At 42.8% G+C, this 14,876-nt stretch overlaps 1 protein-coding gene across 16 annotated transcripts in view; it reads right to left on the bottom strand.

Annotated features, from left to right (window-relative positions):
• KIF13A (kinesin family member 13A) overlaps positions 1–14,876 on the bottom strand; it is a 230,435-nt gene that overhangs the window by 54,157 nt on the left and 161,402 nt on the right. For 10 of the 16 annotated variants that reach the window (XM_005553953.4, XM_065544379.1, XM_005553957.4 and 7 more), the window contains exons 15-18: positions 13,021–13,107; positions 12,754–12,917; positions 8,981–9,100; positions 4,564–4,777 (exon numbers count right to left, since the gene is read on the bottom strand). In XM_005553953.4, the coding sequence (XP_005554010.3) occupies positions 4,564–4,777; positions 8,981–9,100; positions 12,754–12,917; positions 13,021–13,107 (585 nt within the window). The remainder of the gene's footprint in view (positions 1–4,563; positions 4,778–8,980; positions 9,101–12,753; positions 12,918–13,020; positions 13,108–14,876) is intronic. The other 6 variants (XM_074038817.1, XM_015449871.4, XM_015449866.4 and 3 more) reach the window with 1 other exon arrangement.

Below are 14,876 nucleotides of genomic sequence, written 5' to 3'. Positions count from 1 at the left end.
ACTTTTGTTTTTTAAAATGTAAATATTTTGACTTATTTTGGGTTCAGGGGTACATGTGCATGTTTGTTATATAGGTAAACTCATGACTAAGGGGTTTGATGTATGGATTATTTCATTACCCTGGTAGTAAGCATAGTACTTGACAGTTTTTGTTTTCTTTCTTTCTTTTTTTCCTGAGCCTCTCCCTCCTCCTCCCACAGGCCCCAGTGTCTGTTGTTCCCCTCTTTCTGTCCATCGGTTCCCATGATTTAGCTCTCACTTATTAGTGAGAACACGTGGTATCTGGTTTTCTGTTCCTGCATTCGTTTTCTAAGAATAATGGCTTCCAGTTCCATCCATGTTCCTGCAAAGGACATGATCTTGTTCTTTTTCATGGCTGCATAGTATTCCATGGTATACATGTACCACATTTTCTTTATCCAGTCTATCGTTGGACATTCAGGTTAATTCCATGTCTTTCCTACTGTGAACAGTGCTGCAATGAATATACATGTACTGTGTCTTTATGGTAGAACAACTTATATTTCTTTGGGTATATACCCAGTAGTGAGATGGCTGGGTGAAAAGATAGTTCTGTTTTTAGCTCTCCAAAAAATTGCCACATTGCTTTCCACAATGGTTGAATTAATTTACACTCTCACCAACAGCGTATAAGGGTTCCCTTTTCTTTGCAACTTTGCCAGAATCTGTTATTTTTTGACTTTTTAGTAATAGCCATTCTGACTGGTGTGAGATGGTATCTCATTGTGGTTTTGATTTGCATTTCCCTAATCATTAGTGATAATGAACACTTTTTAATATGCTTTGTTGGCCACATGTATGTCTTCTTTTGAAGACACTTTTGCTTTTATCTTTTATATTGTTTAGTAAATAGAAAGGATATCAATGGGTATAATTATACCAGTTACCCTTAAACAGCTAGCTGTTGCTTGCCGTAAAGCCACCAGCTCATAGTAAATGTGTAAAAGGCAGCTCTTCAGAAAAAGGACTATCTGATAACCTTTTTCTGTTTCTTCCAGGCACAATAAAGTATAACAAGTAACATAACACCTGGTGCGGTGGCTCATGCCTATAATCCCAGCACTTTGGGAGGCCGAGGCAGGTGGATCACCTGAGGTCAGGGGTTCGAGACCAGCCTAGCCAACATGGTGAAACCCTGTCTCTACTAAAAACACAAAATTAGCCAGGTGTGGTGGTGGGCACCTGTAATCCCAGCTACTCAGGAAGCTGAGGCAGGAGAATAGCTTGAACCTGGGAGGCGGAGGTTGCAGTGAGCAGAGATCATGCCATTGCACTCAAACCTGGGTGACAAGAGCGAAACTCCATCTCAGAAAAAAGAGTAACAGAAGTATGATAATCTTCCTATTTCAGTATACAGACAGATGAGTGGGTAGCTCCTGGGGAAAATATAATTGACTCCCTTCTCTTTATTTAACATTAACAAGTGCATGACTGTTGCAAGCCTTTCACTGCAGGGCAGGGTTCCATTTTCTCCTCTTGGGAGTCACCTTCTCTGGGTGTGGCCTGCGTTCTGCATCTCATTGCTAGTGAGAGATGCAGTGTGTGTGTGTGAGTTACAGGAAGAGCTCTAGAGTCAGACTGTCACGGCTCTGATCCCATCGCCCAACTTACCAGCAAACTGACCATCTGGGTAAATCATTTTACCTCTCAGCCTCAGTTTCCTTATGTGTAAAGGCAGTAGCAATTGTGAGGATTAGAGGAATACAGGAACAGCAATTAGTACCTGGCACATGGTATAAAATGGTCTATAGATATAAGGTGTTGCTGTGTTGCTTTTCTTTTTTTGGAGACACAGTCTTGCTTTGTCACCCAGGCTAGAGTGCAGTGGTGCGATCTCAGATCACTGCAACTTCCGCCTCCTGGATTCAAGCAATTCTTCTGCCTCAACCTCCCAAGGAGCTGGGATTATAGGTGCCTGCCACCACACCCAGCCAATTTTTGTATTTTTAGTAGAGACAGGGTTTCACCATCTTGGCCAGGCTGGTCTTGAACTCCTGACCTCATGATCCACCCGCCTCAGCCTCCCAAACTGCTGGGATCACAGGCATGAGCCACTGCACCCAGCCAGGTGCTGCTTTTATTACTACTATTAATTATTATCATAACACAGGTGTTATTAGGAGACTGCAGAGAGACCTGGGTTCAAACTCTGGTTTTTTCACTTACTAGATGGTTGATTAAGGCAGGATATTTAAACTGACTGCCTAACCTATAAGACAGGGATAACAGTTCCTATGGCATACTGCTGCTGGGATGTTAATAAAATGCCTGGACTATGGCAATCACAACAGAAGTCTTCAATAACCTATTGTCCTTATTATGGCAGTCATGATTATTATTATTACCATTTCCTCTACTGTAGGGTCCAGACCTACTGGGTCTGTGGATTTTTCTCCTCATGTGCGGAGATGAGAGATCGTAGAAATAAAGACACAAGACAAAGAGACAGAAGAAAAGACAGCTGGGCCCGGGCGGCCACTACCACCAAGACACGGAGACCGGCAGTGGCCCTGAATGCCTGGCTGTGCTGTTACTTATTGGATACAAGACAAGGGGGCAGGGTAAGGAGTGTGAGCCACCTCCAATGATAGGCAAGTTCACGCAAGTCACATGTCCACTGGACAGGGGGCCCTTCCCTGTTTGGCAGCCAAGGCAGAGACAGAGAGAGGACAGCTTACGCCATTATTTCTTCCATGTATTTCAAATACTTTTAGTACTTTCACTAACTGTGTTACTGCTATCTAGAAGGCAGAGCCAGGTGTACAGAGTGGAACATGAAAGTAGACCAGGAGTGTGACCACTGAAGCACAGCATCACAGGGAGACGGTTAGGCCTCCGGATGGCTGCGGGCGGGTCTGACTGATGTCAGGCCTTCCACAAGAGGTGGTGGAGCAGAGTCTTCTCTAACTCTCCCGGGGAAAGGGAGACTCCTTTTCCTGGTCTGCTAAGTAACGGGTGCCTTCCCCAGGCACTGACACTACCGCTAGACCAAGGCCCGCTAGGTAACGGGCGCCTTCCCAGGCACTGGCATTACTGCTAGACCAGGGAGCCCTCTAGTGGCCCTGTCTGGGCATAACAGAGGGCTCACACTCTTCTGTCTTCTGGTCACTTCTCACCTTGTCCCTTCAGCTCCTATCTCTCTGTATGGCCTTGTTTTTCCTAGGTTACAATTGTAGAACAAAGATTATTATAATGTTGGAATAAAGAGTAATGCTACAAACTAATGATTAATGACACTTACATATAATCATACCTATAATCTATTTCTAGTGTAACTATTCTTATTCTATATACTTTATTACACTGGAACAGCGTGTGCCCTCGGTCTCTTGCCTTGGCACCTGGGTGGCTCACCACCCACACTCCACCACTCTCTCCTTTGAGAGTTCTGATATAAATATTTTAAAGTCATAAATCTTTTATTTTTAGTCAGGTTCTTTGTTTTTTTTTTTTTTTTTTTGAGACAAAGTCTCACTCTTTCACCCAGGCTGGAGTGCAATGGTGCAATCTTGGCTCACTGTAACCTTCCCTTCCTGGGTTCAAGTGATTCTCCTGCCTCAGCCTCCCGAGTAGCTGGGATTACAGGCGCCTGCCAGCATGCCCAGCTAATTTTTATATTTTTAGTAGAGACAGGGTTTCACCATGTTGGCCAGGTTGGTCTTGAACTCCTGACCTCAGGTGATCCACCCGCCTTGGCCTCCCAAAGTGTTGGGATTACGGGCGTGAGCCACCACGCCCAGCCTGAGTCAGGTCAGGTTCTTTCTCTGTCACCCAGGCTGGAGTGTGGTGGCACGATCGCAGCTCACTGAAGCCTTGATCTCTGGGGCTCAAGTAGCCCTCCTACCTCAGCCTCCCAAGGAGCTGGGATTATAGGCACGAGCCACCATGCCTGGCTAATTTTTTATTTTTTGTAGAGACAAGGTCTCGCTATGTTGCCCAGGCTGGTCTTAAACTCCTGGGCTCAAGCAATCCTCCCAGTGACCTTATAGGCATGCACCACCACACCTGGCTAATTTTCATTTTTTGTAGAGACAAGGTTTCACTATGTTGCCTAGGCTGGTTTCAAACTCCTGGGCTCAAGTGATCCTCCCGCCTCAGCCTCCCCAAAGTGCTAGGATTACAGGTGTGAGCCACTACACCCAGCTATAAATCTCAAACTTTCACATTTAGTAGATTAATCAGCACTGAAGTTGTATTTAAATAGATTCAAAAGCATACGAAATAAGAAAAAAATGCTTCTGTGTTAAAGAAATTATTCAAACTTTCTAAATTTCAATACATACCTGTATAACCCTAGCAACCTGGCACCATTTTTATTGAAGAGTAAAGGGTTGTGAGGGTAGGAGGGGTCTTTAACAGCTAATATTATAGTAAACATACTTAGGGTGGGCAATATCTGTGAAAGGAAAAGCTAATAGGCAGTAAATCAGATATGGGATTAAGAGTTCTCTCATTGCTACGTTTGTCCCTGACATGTCTCACAAACCCCTCCCTCAAAGCCCCATGGCCTTGACTCTGGGCTGCCCGCATTGCAGTTCTTACCTCTCTTCTGCCCACTGGGTCACCTTCTGCTGTGCTGTCTGGCTGCTGTAGGCCAGGCGGTCAGGGCCGCTGCTCGGTGGCTGCCTGTCGGGGGAGAGCTGCTGGCGGAGTTGCTCCAGTTCCCGCTCATACATGAGCCGCTGCTCCTCTAGGGCACTTCTCTTTTCTTCTAGGTATTGCTTCTCCAGGACCTGAACCACGTTTTGAACTGGGTCTAGTGAGCCAAGAGACAAGGCAAGGTGTCTTAGTGGTGGCTAAAACAAGCATTCATCCCAAGCACTGCAGCCTGTGGGGGCTTCCTCTAGCAAAGAGTCTAGCCAGTTAACACACTTTATGTGAGAGGCCTGAGGGGCCACATCAGGGAAATCCTCTCAAATTCTTTGTTATTGACATTGCAGATAAATGCCCTTTGTATGTATACATTCTCCACATCCTCTATGTTACTTTCTTCAATTTGATGAGCTCATTCTAACATTTAGATAAATCATTAATCTACTACCAAGAGATGGGGGAAGAGAGGGGAATGTGATCTTATCCACTGGGAAGAAAAACTTCATGAAATCTAGGACCACTCCAAACACAGAAGCACATAAGATTTGATCTTTCTTTATGGTAATTCATTTCTATGTCCATTTAATATCAGTTTTGGTATATGACAAAGATTTATGACTTTCACCACAAATCTTATTACTCTTGAATTTCTCTAAGGTGGGAGGAAACTTATAGATCACAGCATATGTTTGAAAATATTGGTTAAGGATATGGTCTGGCAATTTCTCAGACTAGTATCTAAAAGGACAATTCACTTGCAAAAATAAGAAAAACCTGTTTCTAACATCTCACGTGTACAGATACAGAGCTCACCACCATGCACATGGGTGAACAGGTATAGATGTACTAACAGATCCTGCTCCAATGAGCTACCCTGATGGCTGTGGTGTAGGTAAATCCTAATGGGCTGGGCAGGACATCGACTTGGTAATGACCAGTGAGCTGGATACTGTGGAGAAAGACTAAGGCTCTGGTCACATGCACAAAAGGAGAAAGTTACCGACATCACTAAGTGAGGATAGTGTAGGAAAGGAGAATATTAGACAATCTCAGTAGAACAAGAAAATCATCATCACAGTTAATATTTCCCAGAACTATATTACTGAGAAATGCATTCTCAGACCAGCCTGGGACATGATTTCCTCCTTGTACATTCACACATTTGCCTGCTATTCAGTGCCATTTATGCTGTATCCCCACACACTGGTACTCGGTTTAATTTCCAGAAAAGAAGCTGAAAATTAAAGTCACTCAGGAGGAATTTTTATATCACCTGATTGCTATTGACTGATTTTTCCAAGATACCCTATCAACTTGTAAAATACACATGTAGATTGTACTAATTTTCTATATTAGTAGTAAGAGAAAAAGATAACATGTTAGCTTCAAAAAATAAAGTTAAATAATTCAAAACAAAAAGAACCAATTTTTAAAAAATCACAAGAAAAGCTCAGTATAGGTGAGTTGTTTTAATACAAATGACAACCACAATGGCAACAATAACCCTACCAGCTCCTGGCTACATCTCAGGTAGAGGCTCTATCTGCATTGCATGCATCACCTCATGAAAGCTTTGCAACAAGCCTAAGTGTGGACACATCCTGATTTTAAAAATAAGGAAACTGGGGCTCATAAAGGCTAAATAGCTGATTTACATCATGTAGCTACAAAGTGACAGGGTCAGGTTTTGAACTCAGATAACTAATTGGCTGGGGTAGGACATTCACTTGATAATAAACTGATGTTGTATTCTTACCTCCAATGTTTTGCTTACAATTAGTATTTTGCAAAAGAGTGATACTTTTAAAAAAGATACTGTTTTATTGATATAAAATTCTAAAATTCAGCATTTTTTTCAAAGCAAAATAGTTTTCTTTGTAGAGTCCTGAAATGAGTCCCTAAAACATATCATTTAAAAAGCTGATGGAAAACAAACTGGGGGACGGGCGTGTTGGCTCACGCCTGTAATCTCAGCACTTCGAGAGGCTGAGGTGGCCGATCACTTGAGGTCAGGAGTTCAAGATCTGCCTGGCCAACATGGTGAAACCCTGTCTCTACTGAAAACTAGCTGGGCTTGGTGGCATGTGCCTATAGTCCCAGCTACTTGGGAGGCTGAGGCAGGAGAATTGCTTGAACCCAGAGGCGGAGGTTGCAGTGAGCTGAGATCGTGCCATTGCACTCCAGCCTGGGCAACAGAGTGAGACTCCATCCCCCGCCCACCAAAAAAATAAATAAATAAATAAATAAACAAAATAAAAAACAAACTGGGGGGAAAAAACCCAAACCAAAAAACAAACAAAAAATCTTATGCAAAGGTAGATCCTGGGTGGGTAAAACATTATCTATATAATAATAACCTATGTATTCCTAAGTATCAGAACTTCCAACAAAGTCCTATAACTTCTAAAAAAAATATGAGAAATATGGTAAAATTTTTTGAGGGCATCTGAAGACATTTTAAATGTAAGCTCTAGAGAAGAAAAGTTCTCTCAGAATTAAAAAAATATATATACACATATTTCTCAAACAGTATATAAGGCTCTGGGCTTAAAAAAGAAAGGACAGGGTGCTACAGTACTTGCTGTCCATTTATATTTAGATAGAGCCCAACTGTCCTAACAGCGTTTATAAATCTTTTTCAGAGAAACTGGAAAACACACCATTTTATAAAATTGCATTATAGGGTTTTTGCTACGAGATTCTGAATAAGATACATAATCCACATTTCCATTGTTAGTCAGTAGTGCAGAAACACACATGATCCCAAATGACTGAGGCAGAGGGGATCTCACCCCAAGGTTCCATGCTGACACAGGCCACGTGAGTGAGGCTGTTTAAAACTGCACCAGCAGCTGTCATGACGCAGCACTACCACTACTCACCGGGAGTGATGAGTGGCCACAGATCGAAGTGCAAATACAGAAGAGAGAGGTCTATGGTGGAGGTCTAGGGGTTGGGTTTTTGTTTCGCCTCTGATCCCTAACAGTAGTCTGGAAACACCTTTCTCACGGACATGTTTGATGACATTTTCTTTTCAGATCAATTAACCAGTTTCAAGTCTTTACTCCTACAAGCAGTATATTTTAAAACGGACCATCCAGATCAGCACGTTGATCTGATTCTATGCTGTGGCCCAGGACAGAAACCAAAGATTATTTGGCCCTTTCTCAAAATACCAACCAAATATCGAGAGATTGTCCACAGGTTTATTTTTCCGATCACTCTCCTTCTCTTGAACAAACTGTTTTAAATACTGAGCCAAGTGCCCAAAGCCAAGATCTCGAAGAGGTAAGTATTTTAGGAAAAAAGAAAGGACCACATTTAGTTTGGGCATAGCACTTTCTCGTCCTCATTAGTTTTTTCTTTACTTAGTAGGTAACTATGCAATGAGCTCAAACCGACCCATCATCCCAAGGATGGAAAGGAGAAAACGGCAGTGGTAGTAGTGCCGGTAGCAGGGTATTTATATGAGAAACAGAATTAGAATTAATCCACACCAAAATGTCTAAAAAACTGAACTGAGGGGAAATAGATCTTTGGAGAAAAAAAGAACTATCTGATCCCAGATGGAACAAACTGGCACTATGTATGACCCTTTGTCAGTCCCTTAATTGTTCTTTATTTTTTTAAATGTTTTATAGAGATGAAGTCTCACTATGTTGCCCAGGCTGGTCTTGAACTCCTGGCCTCAAGCAATCCTCCCACGTTGGCTTCCCAAAGTGCTGGGATTACAGGAGAGAGCCATTGCGCTTGGCACAGTTGCTCTTTCTTTAGAGCTGCCATTGACATTGAAAAAAGAGATGGTTCTTATTTTGTCTGATTCCAATTTCAAACCCTTGTGAAGAAGGCATTATTGTCCACAAATACTAGGTTTCTTTTTACTTTTAATTCAAATGAATTGGGTTTTAGATCAGTATTTACTCTAGAAACTAAAAAATACATTATTCTTACCTATTACTGGGATAATGTCGGTGAATATATATCTGCAAGTATTACTGACCTGAATTGCTTTGCTGTCAACAGCAATAAAGCCATCAATAACAGGAGTAATAACACCAATAATACTTTTCAGTGCTGTTGCAAGCATAGAGAAGAACAGCTGCTGTTAGAGTTGAACCAAAATCTGGGCGGCAAATGAAATGGGGACATGGTGTGTGTGTATCTATGTGTTGAGGTGGGGTGTTCATAACTGAAAAGGAATATTCCTCAATGAAGAATACAGGGCACCTTCATCAGCCAGAAAACTCCAGCTTCTTCCCAATCATGTTAGTTAGATTTTTGCCAAAGCATGGAGCATGAGTATCAATCAGCAGCACTGCTAAAAACCAGCCAAGCTCCCTCATGCCAATGCCACTCAGTTAAAAACCTTTCTCCCAGTGTTTGTGGAGGACCTTCGTCTGAAACCACATGAGAGGGAAGAGGATCTTCAAATAAGACCACCAAGGGGATGACCACCAGGCAGACAGGCTTATTATCGGGAAGCCACCTAGCAGTAGAGGAGAATCACAGTGAACACCGTCCAGCTGCCAGCACGGCAGCACTTGCATCAGAGACTGTGTGTATGCCCCCAAAGGGAAGCTCCACTGGAACTGGGTAAAGGATGGGGTAGGGGGAAACATGACTTCCTTTTTTTTTTTTTTTTTGAGATGAAGTCTTGCTCTGTCACCCAGGCTGAAGTGCAATGGCGCAATCTCACCTCTAACTGCGGCCTCCACCTCCCAGGTTCAAGTGATGTTCCTGTCTCAGCCTCCTGAATAGCTGAGACTACAGGCACGCATCACCACGCCTGGCTAAATTTTTGTATTTTTAAGACAGACTGGGATTCACCATGTTGGCTAGGCTGGTCTCGAACTCCTGACCTCAAGTGATCTATCCACTTCAGCCTCCCAAAGTGCTAGGATTATAAGCATGAGCCACTGCGCCCGGCCATAAATATAACTTCTACATGGACAAAATCAACACTGGAGAGCAAGGCCTGATGTGGGATACAAAAGAATAACTCACATTAACACTGTGCACCAGGCCACTGATGACTCTAACTGGTTTGGCTGAGAGGATTAGAGGAATTAACAAATGCTTTCTAAATACTCATTGGTTATTGAAGGAGTTAATTTATACATAAGAAAGTAGTAATTGATTAAAATAAGAAACCTATGATCTGGGATGGCTAAATGGTGAAACCAATACCACCTGTAAACTCTGCAGTTAGCGACTAGAGATGTCTAGATTCTGTAATGTTAGCTGAAGCCATGAGCTCTCTCCAATGGGAGTTCTTCCACCTGGAGTTTAGAGTCTACATCCTACATCCTCCTGGACACTCTGTGTTCACTCAGGCGTCCAAAAGATCACTCACAGGAGGCTTGTCGCTCAGGCAGGTAGTCACATGACCCATTAATGTGATTCTGACGTCTCAATATCACTTTGGAATGTCTTTGGGATTCCTCCCAATTGGTAGGGAAGTGGCAGCGTGGAATGAAGCTTGATTTCTAGCTATGGTCCACCCTGCACTGCAGGGCCCAAAGCCCCAGTGGCTAATCTTAACACTCGACTCTGCTTAAAGACAGAAACTGCCAAACTTTTCTCATAAAGTTGTTTATTTCCCACTTTTTTCTTTGTGGTTCTATCCTTTTTTTCATTTCCCTTGGCAGACAGTTTTGCTCTTGTTGCCCAGGCTGGAGTGCAATGGTGCGATCTCGGTTTGCTGCAACCTCTGCCTCCCAGGTTCAAGCGATTCTCCTGCCACAGCCTCCTGGATAGCTAGGATTATGGGCACCTGCCACCATGCCTGGCTAATTTTTTTTTTTTTTTAATCTTTTTTTTGTATTTTTAGTAGAGACGGGTTTCACCATGTTGGCCAGGCTGGTCTTGAACTCCTGACCTCAGGTAAGCCACTTGCCTCAACCTCCCAAAGTGCTGGGATTATAGGCAAGAGCCACCGTGCCTGGCCTCTATACTCTTTATATAAATACATTACACTTGTTTTTCACAGTCTGGCTTTTTCTCTGTCTCTCTCTCTCTCCACTCCCACCCCTGCCTCCTTCCTCCCTCCCTCCCTTTTTCCTTCCTTTCCTTTCTTTTTTTGAAACAGACTCTTGCTTTGTTGCTCAGGCTGGAGTATAGTGGTGTGAACTCAGCTCACTGCAACCTCCGCCTCTCAGGTTCAAGTGGTTCTCGTGCTTCAGCCTCCCGAGTAGCTAGGATTTCAGGCATGCACCACCATGCCTGGCTAATTTTTGTGTTTTTAGTAGAGACGGGGTTTCTCCATGTTAGCCAGGCTGGTCTCGAACTCCTGGCCTCAAGTAATCTGCCTGCCTCAGCCTCCCAAAGTGCTGGGATTACAGGTGCGCACCACTATGCCTGGCAAATTTCTGTATTTTTAGTTGAGATGGGGTTTCACTATGTTGCCCAGGCTGGTCTTCAAGTCCTGGCCTCAAGCGATCTGCCCGTCTTGGCCTCTTAAAGTGCTGGGATTACAGATGTGAGCCACCATGCCTGGCCTTTAATTTATATATATTTATATATATATATATATATATATATGTGTGTGTGTGTGTGTATATATATATAATTTTTTTTTTTTTTGATAAGGAGTCTCATTTTGTCACCCAGGCTGGAGTGCAGTGATGCGATCTTGGCTCAACCTCTGCCTCCTTGGTTCAAGCGATTCTCCTGCCTCAGCCTTCCCAGTAGCTGTGATTACAGCCATGTGCCACTATGCCTGGCTAACTTTTGTATTTTCTGTAGATACTAGGTTTTGCCATGTTGGTCAGGCTCGTCTCGAACTCCTGACCTCAGGTGATCCACCCACCTCGGCCTCCCAAAGTGCTGAGATTACAGATGTGTCACCATGCCCAACCCTTTATTTCATTTTTATAATTAAAAAAAAGAGGCTCCCTAGGCAAAAACTTCATAATCAGAAATCAATGAAAAGGCCAAAAACTTTATTCCTGCAACAGAATCCCCAATTTGATATGCCAGAGATCTGACTGATAATTCTCTCACCATGTGCTTGCCTTGGCAGCACATATGCCAAAATTCTCTATGCTCAAATTCTTCCCAGATAGGCTCAAAGAGTAAAGTGAGAAAGCCACTGTTTAAGGGAAGAGCTCAACTCTCAAAAACAAAATGCTCTTCAAGCCCCCTGTCAGGTAGAGGCGGCCTGTGGCCGTCAGGACCCTGAAGGTCCACCCTGGTTCAAGTTAGGGAACCTCAGGTGCCCCAAATCAGATGAATGGGAAGGGGAGGTTGGACTGAGCCTACAAACTACCTTTCTCAGGTGCCCCTAAACAGCCTCAGTTTTATCCTCATAAAATCGTTCTAGTCCCAGAAATGTCATCTTCTGGTTGGTAACAGGAGAAAACTGCTGTCTGGTTTCTAAGTCCCAGTCATCAAGTCTAGTAATTAAGAGACTGAGTGATGGGATAAGAAAAAGTACATTTATAAAACAGCAAAAAAGGAAAGAATTTGGTGTCTATTTTATTTAATGCAGGCAGGTGTGTATAGGCAGAGAAGAAGAAAGAAAAGGTGAAGGAACACAGACTTTTAGACGTGAAACTTGGAGTATAAGTCAAACAAAGAGACTATAAAGCATTTCATTTTCACTATCATTTTTGTAAAAGTGATCTGGGCTTATTAAATAAGTATCTTTGGGGTACAATTTCCAGTTGAGTTTATACTAAAATGCTGTGACTTTTATCTTTCCATTAGATTATCTTTCCATTAGATTAGATTATCTTTCCATTAGATTATATTAGAATGAAATTCCTGAATTTATATTCTCTTGGGGGTTTTTACATTCTCAAGGATTCAGATATGACAGGCTCAATGATGAGAAATTTGGTAAGGAATTCTGTCAAAATCATTCAGTATTGCAGGCCCGTGGAAATGTTACCATAATTGTCTTGGGAATAAGAGGTCTCAATAACAGGACCATCCATATCCTGGTTGTAACTGAGGGAGAAGACCATCTCCCCCATATCTTGTCATTAGTTATTCACTGATGGCCTTTTAAAGAAATGAGCAGTTTTATGTGTTTAAAATGTGGAATGCGGAATGACACTTGATGCATGCTTATCCCTCACTCGGTGGTGTGAGGTGAGGAAATGTCCAAGGCGCTGGAATACAGCGTGAGGGTCTTACCATTACTATTCAGAGTTTTCATGATAACTTCCATCTGTGCAAATTCATAGTTATAGTCTGGTTCAGAGGAAGCCTCACTGGCTGCATCCAGGTCATGCTCCGGCGGACTTTCTTTTTCAAAGTCTTTCAACCAATCTCGACGTTTCCTCTTAGGTAAGTTTATTCTGTGGGGTTTTTCACCATTAGAGAAAATCAACTTGCTTTACACTTAAATAGATAACAGAAAAAACGTATACGATAATATATTACAGAACACAAAGATGTTACCTAAAAAAGTGATTATTTCCCCATAGGATTCGGTCACCATGCCACAGCTGGGTGGGACTGCACACAAGGGTGCCGTTCACACAGGACCTGGGAGAACACGAGGGAAAATACCAGGTGAATGGGAAGGAGCACAAGACCCTGCCCTGGTAGCCAAAGAGATAACTAGGGGAGCTTTCTCTGAATAAATGCATTCCAACTAATGCTTAAAGAAGGAAGAGCAGAATGTGTAACCACTATGAAAACACATGATCTAAGCCATGAGGACCAAGGGCCGCCAACACCCCTCAGAGAATGACAACCTGACATGATGCACTCCTGATGGAGACAGAAAGCACCACCCATGGCTATTCTTATCAAAATTTGAGCTGAACCTGATCAAGCTTCCACATTTAAATGCCAATTTAGGAAATACAGAGAACAATGGAGGATGTGAAATTATGCCATGGGATGCAGTGAGCAAAATCCTGACTGTGGGAACCTCTAGGATCAACAATGAGGTGACTTCAACAAATAAAATGCAAGGAAGAAGAAAGGCAGAGAGAGACAGGGATAAACAGACACACACACAGAGAGAAGAGAGGAAGAAGAAACCCATTTGTTAAAAGAGATCTAAGAGGAATACTATAAAACAATGGTAGGATCTTATCTGGATCTTAATTTCCAGAAACATCTGAAAAAGAACACTGATGAAAGAACTGGGGAAATCTCAGCACTGACTGGCTATATGATGATTAATAAGGAAATATTATTAATTATTTTAGGTATGATGATATTGAAACTATAAGAATCTTCATCTTTTAGAGACATATACTGAGATATTTACGGATACAATGTTATAAAATCTGGAATCTACTTTAAAATAATTTTTTTTTCTGGGCGTGGTGGTGGGCACCTGTAATCCCAACTACTTGGAAGGCTGAGGTAGGAGGTTTGCTTGAACCCGGAAGGCGGAGGTTGCAGTAAGCCAAGATCTTGCCACTGCACTCCAGCCTGGGCAACAGAGTGAGACTCTGTCTCGAAATAAATAAATAAATAAATAATAAATAATTCTGCTTTCTTTTTGAGGCACGGTCTTACTCTGGTTGTCCAGGATGGAGTGCAATGGCGCAATTATGACTCACTACAGCCTCAACCTCCTGGGCTCAAGTGATCCTCCCACCTCAGCCTCCCGAGTAGCAGAGACTACAGGTGTGTACCACTACACCAGTTAATTTTTTGTATTTCTTGTAGAGTAGGGGGTTTTGCCATGTTGCTTAGGCTGATCTTGAACTCCTGGACTCAGGCAACATGCCCACCTCGGCCTCCCAAAGTGCTGAGATTACAGGTGTGAGCCACTGTTCCTGGCCTGCTTTAGGAAGGGGGAGGAGATATGGAAGGCATATAAATAACAAAATCGTCTATGAGGTGCTCATTTTTAAAACTGGAGGATGGGTCCATGGGGTTTCATTATATTATTCTCTCTACATTTTTTATTATTCTCTCTACTTTTTTTTTGAGACAGGGTCTCGATCTGTAACCTAGGCTAGGCTAGAGTGTAGTGCCATGACCATGGCTCACTGTAGCCTCGACCTCCTGAGCTTGAGTGATCCTCCCACCTCAGCCTTGTAAGTAGCTGGGACTACGGGAATCGAACACCATGCTCGGCCAATTTTTTTATTTATTTTCTGTAGCAATGGTGTCTCACTATAATGCCCAGGTTGGTCTTGAACTCCTGGGCTCAAGCAATACTCCTGCCTCAGCCTCTGAAAGTGCCGGGATTACAGGTGTGAGTTACCCCGCCTAGCCAATTTTCTGGTATTTAAAAACAAAACAAAACATTGGAGGTGGACGAGATAACTAAATAGTTAATTGAAGGT

This window comes from Macaca fascicularis, chromosome 4, assembly GCF_037993035.2.
Source record: "Macaca fascicularis isolate 582-1 chromosome 4, T2T-MFA8v1.1".
Lineage (NCBI taxonomy): Eukaryota > Metazoa > Chordata > Mammalia > Primates > Cercopithecidae > Macaca > Macaca fascicularis.
Note: the sequence above shows the minus strand (reverse complement) of the source record. Positions and strands in the feature narration are given on the sequence as shown.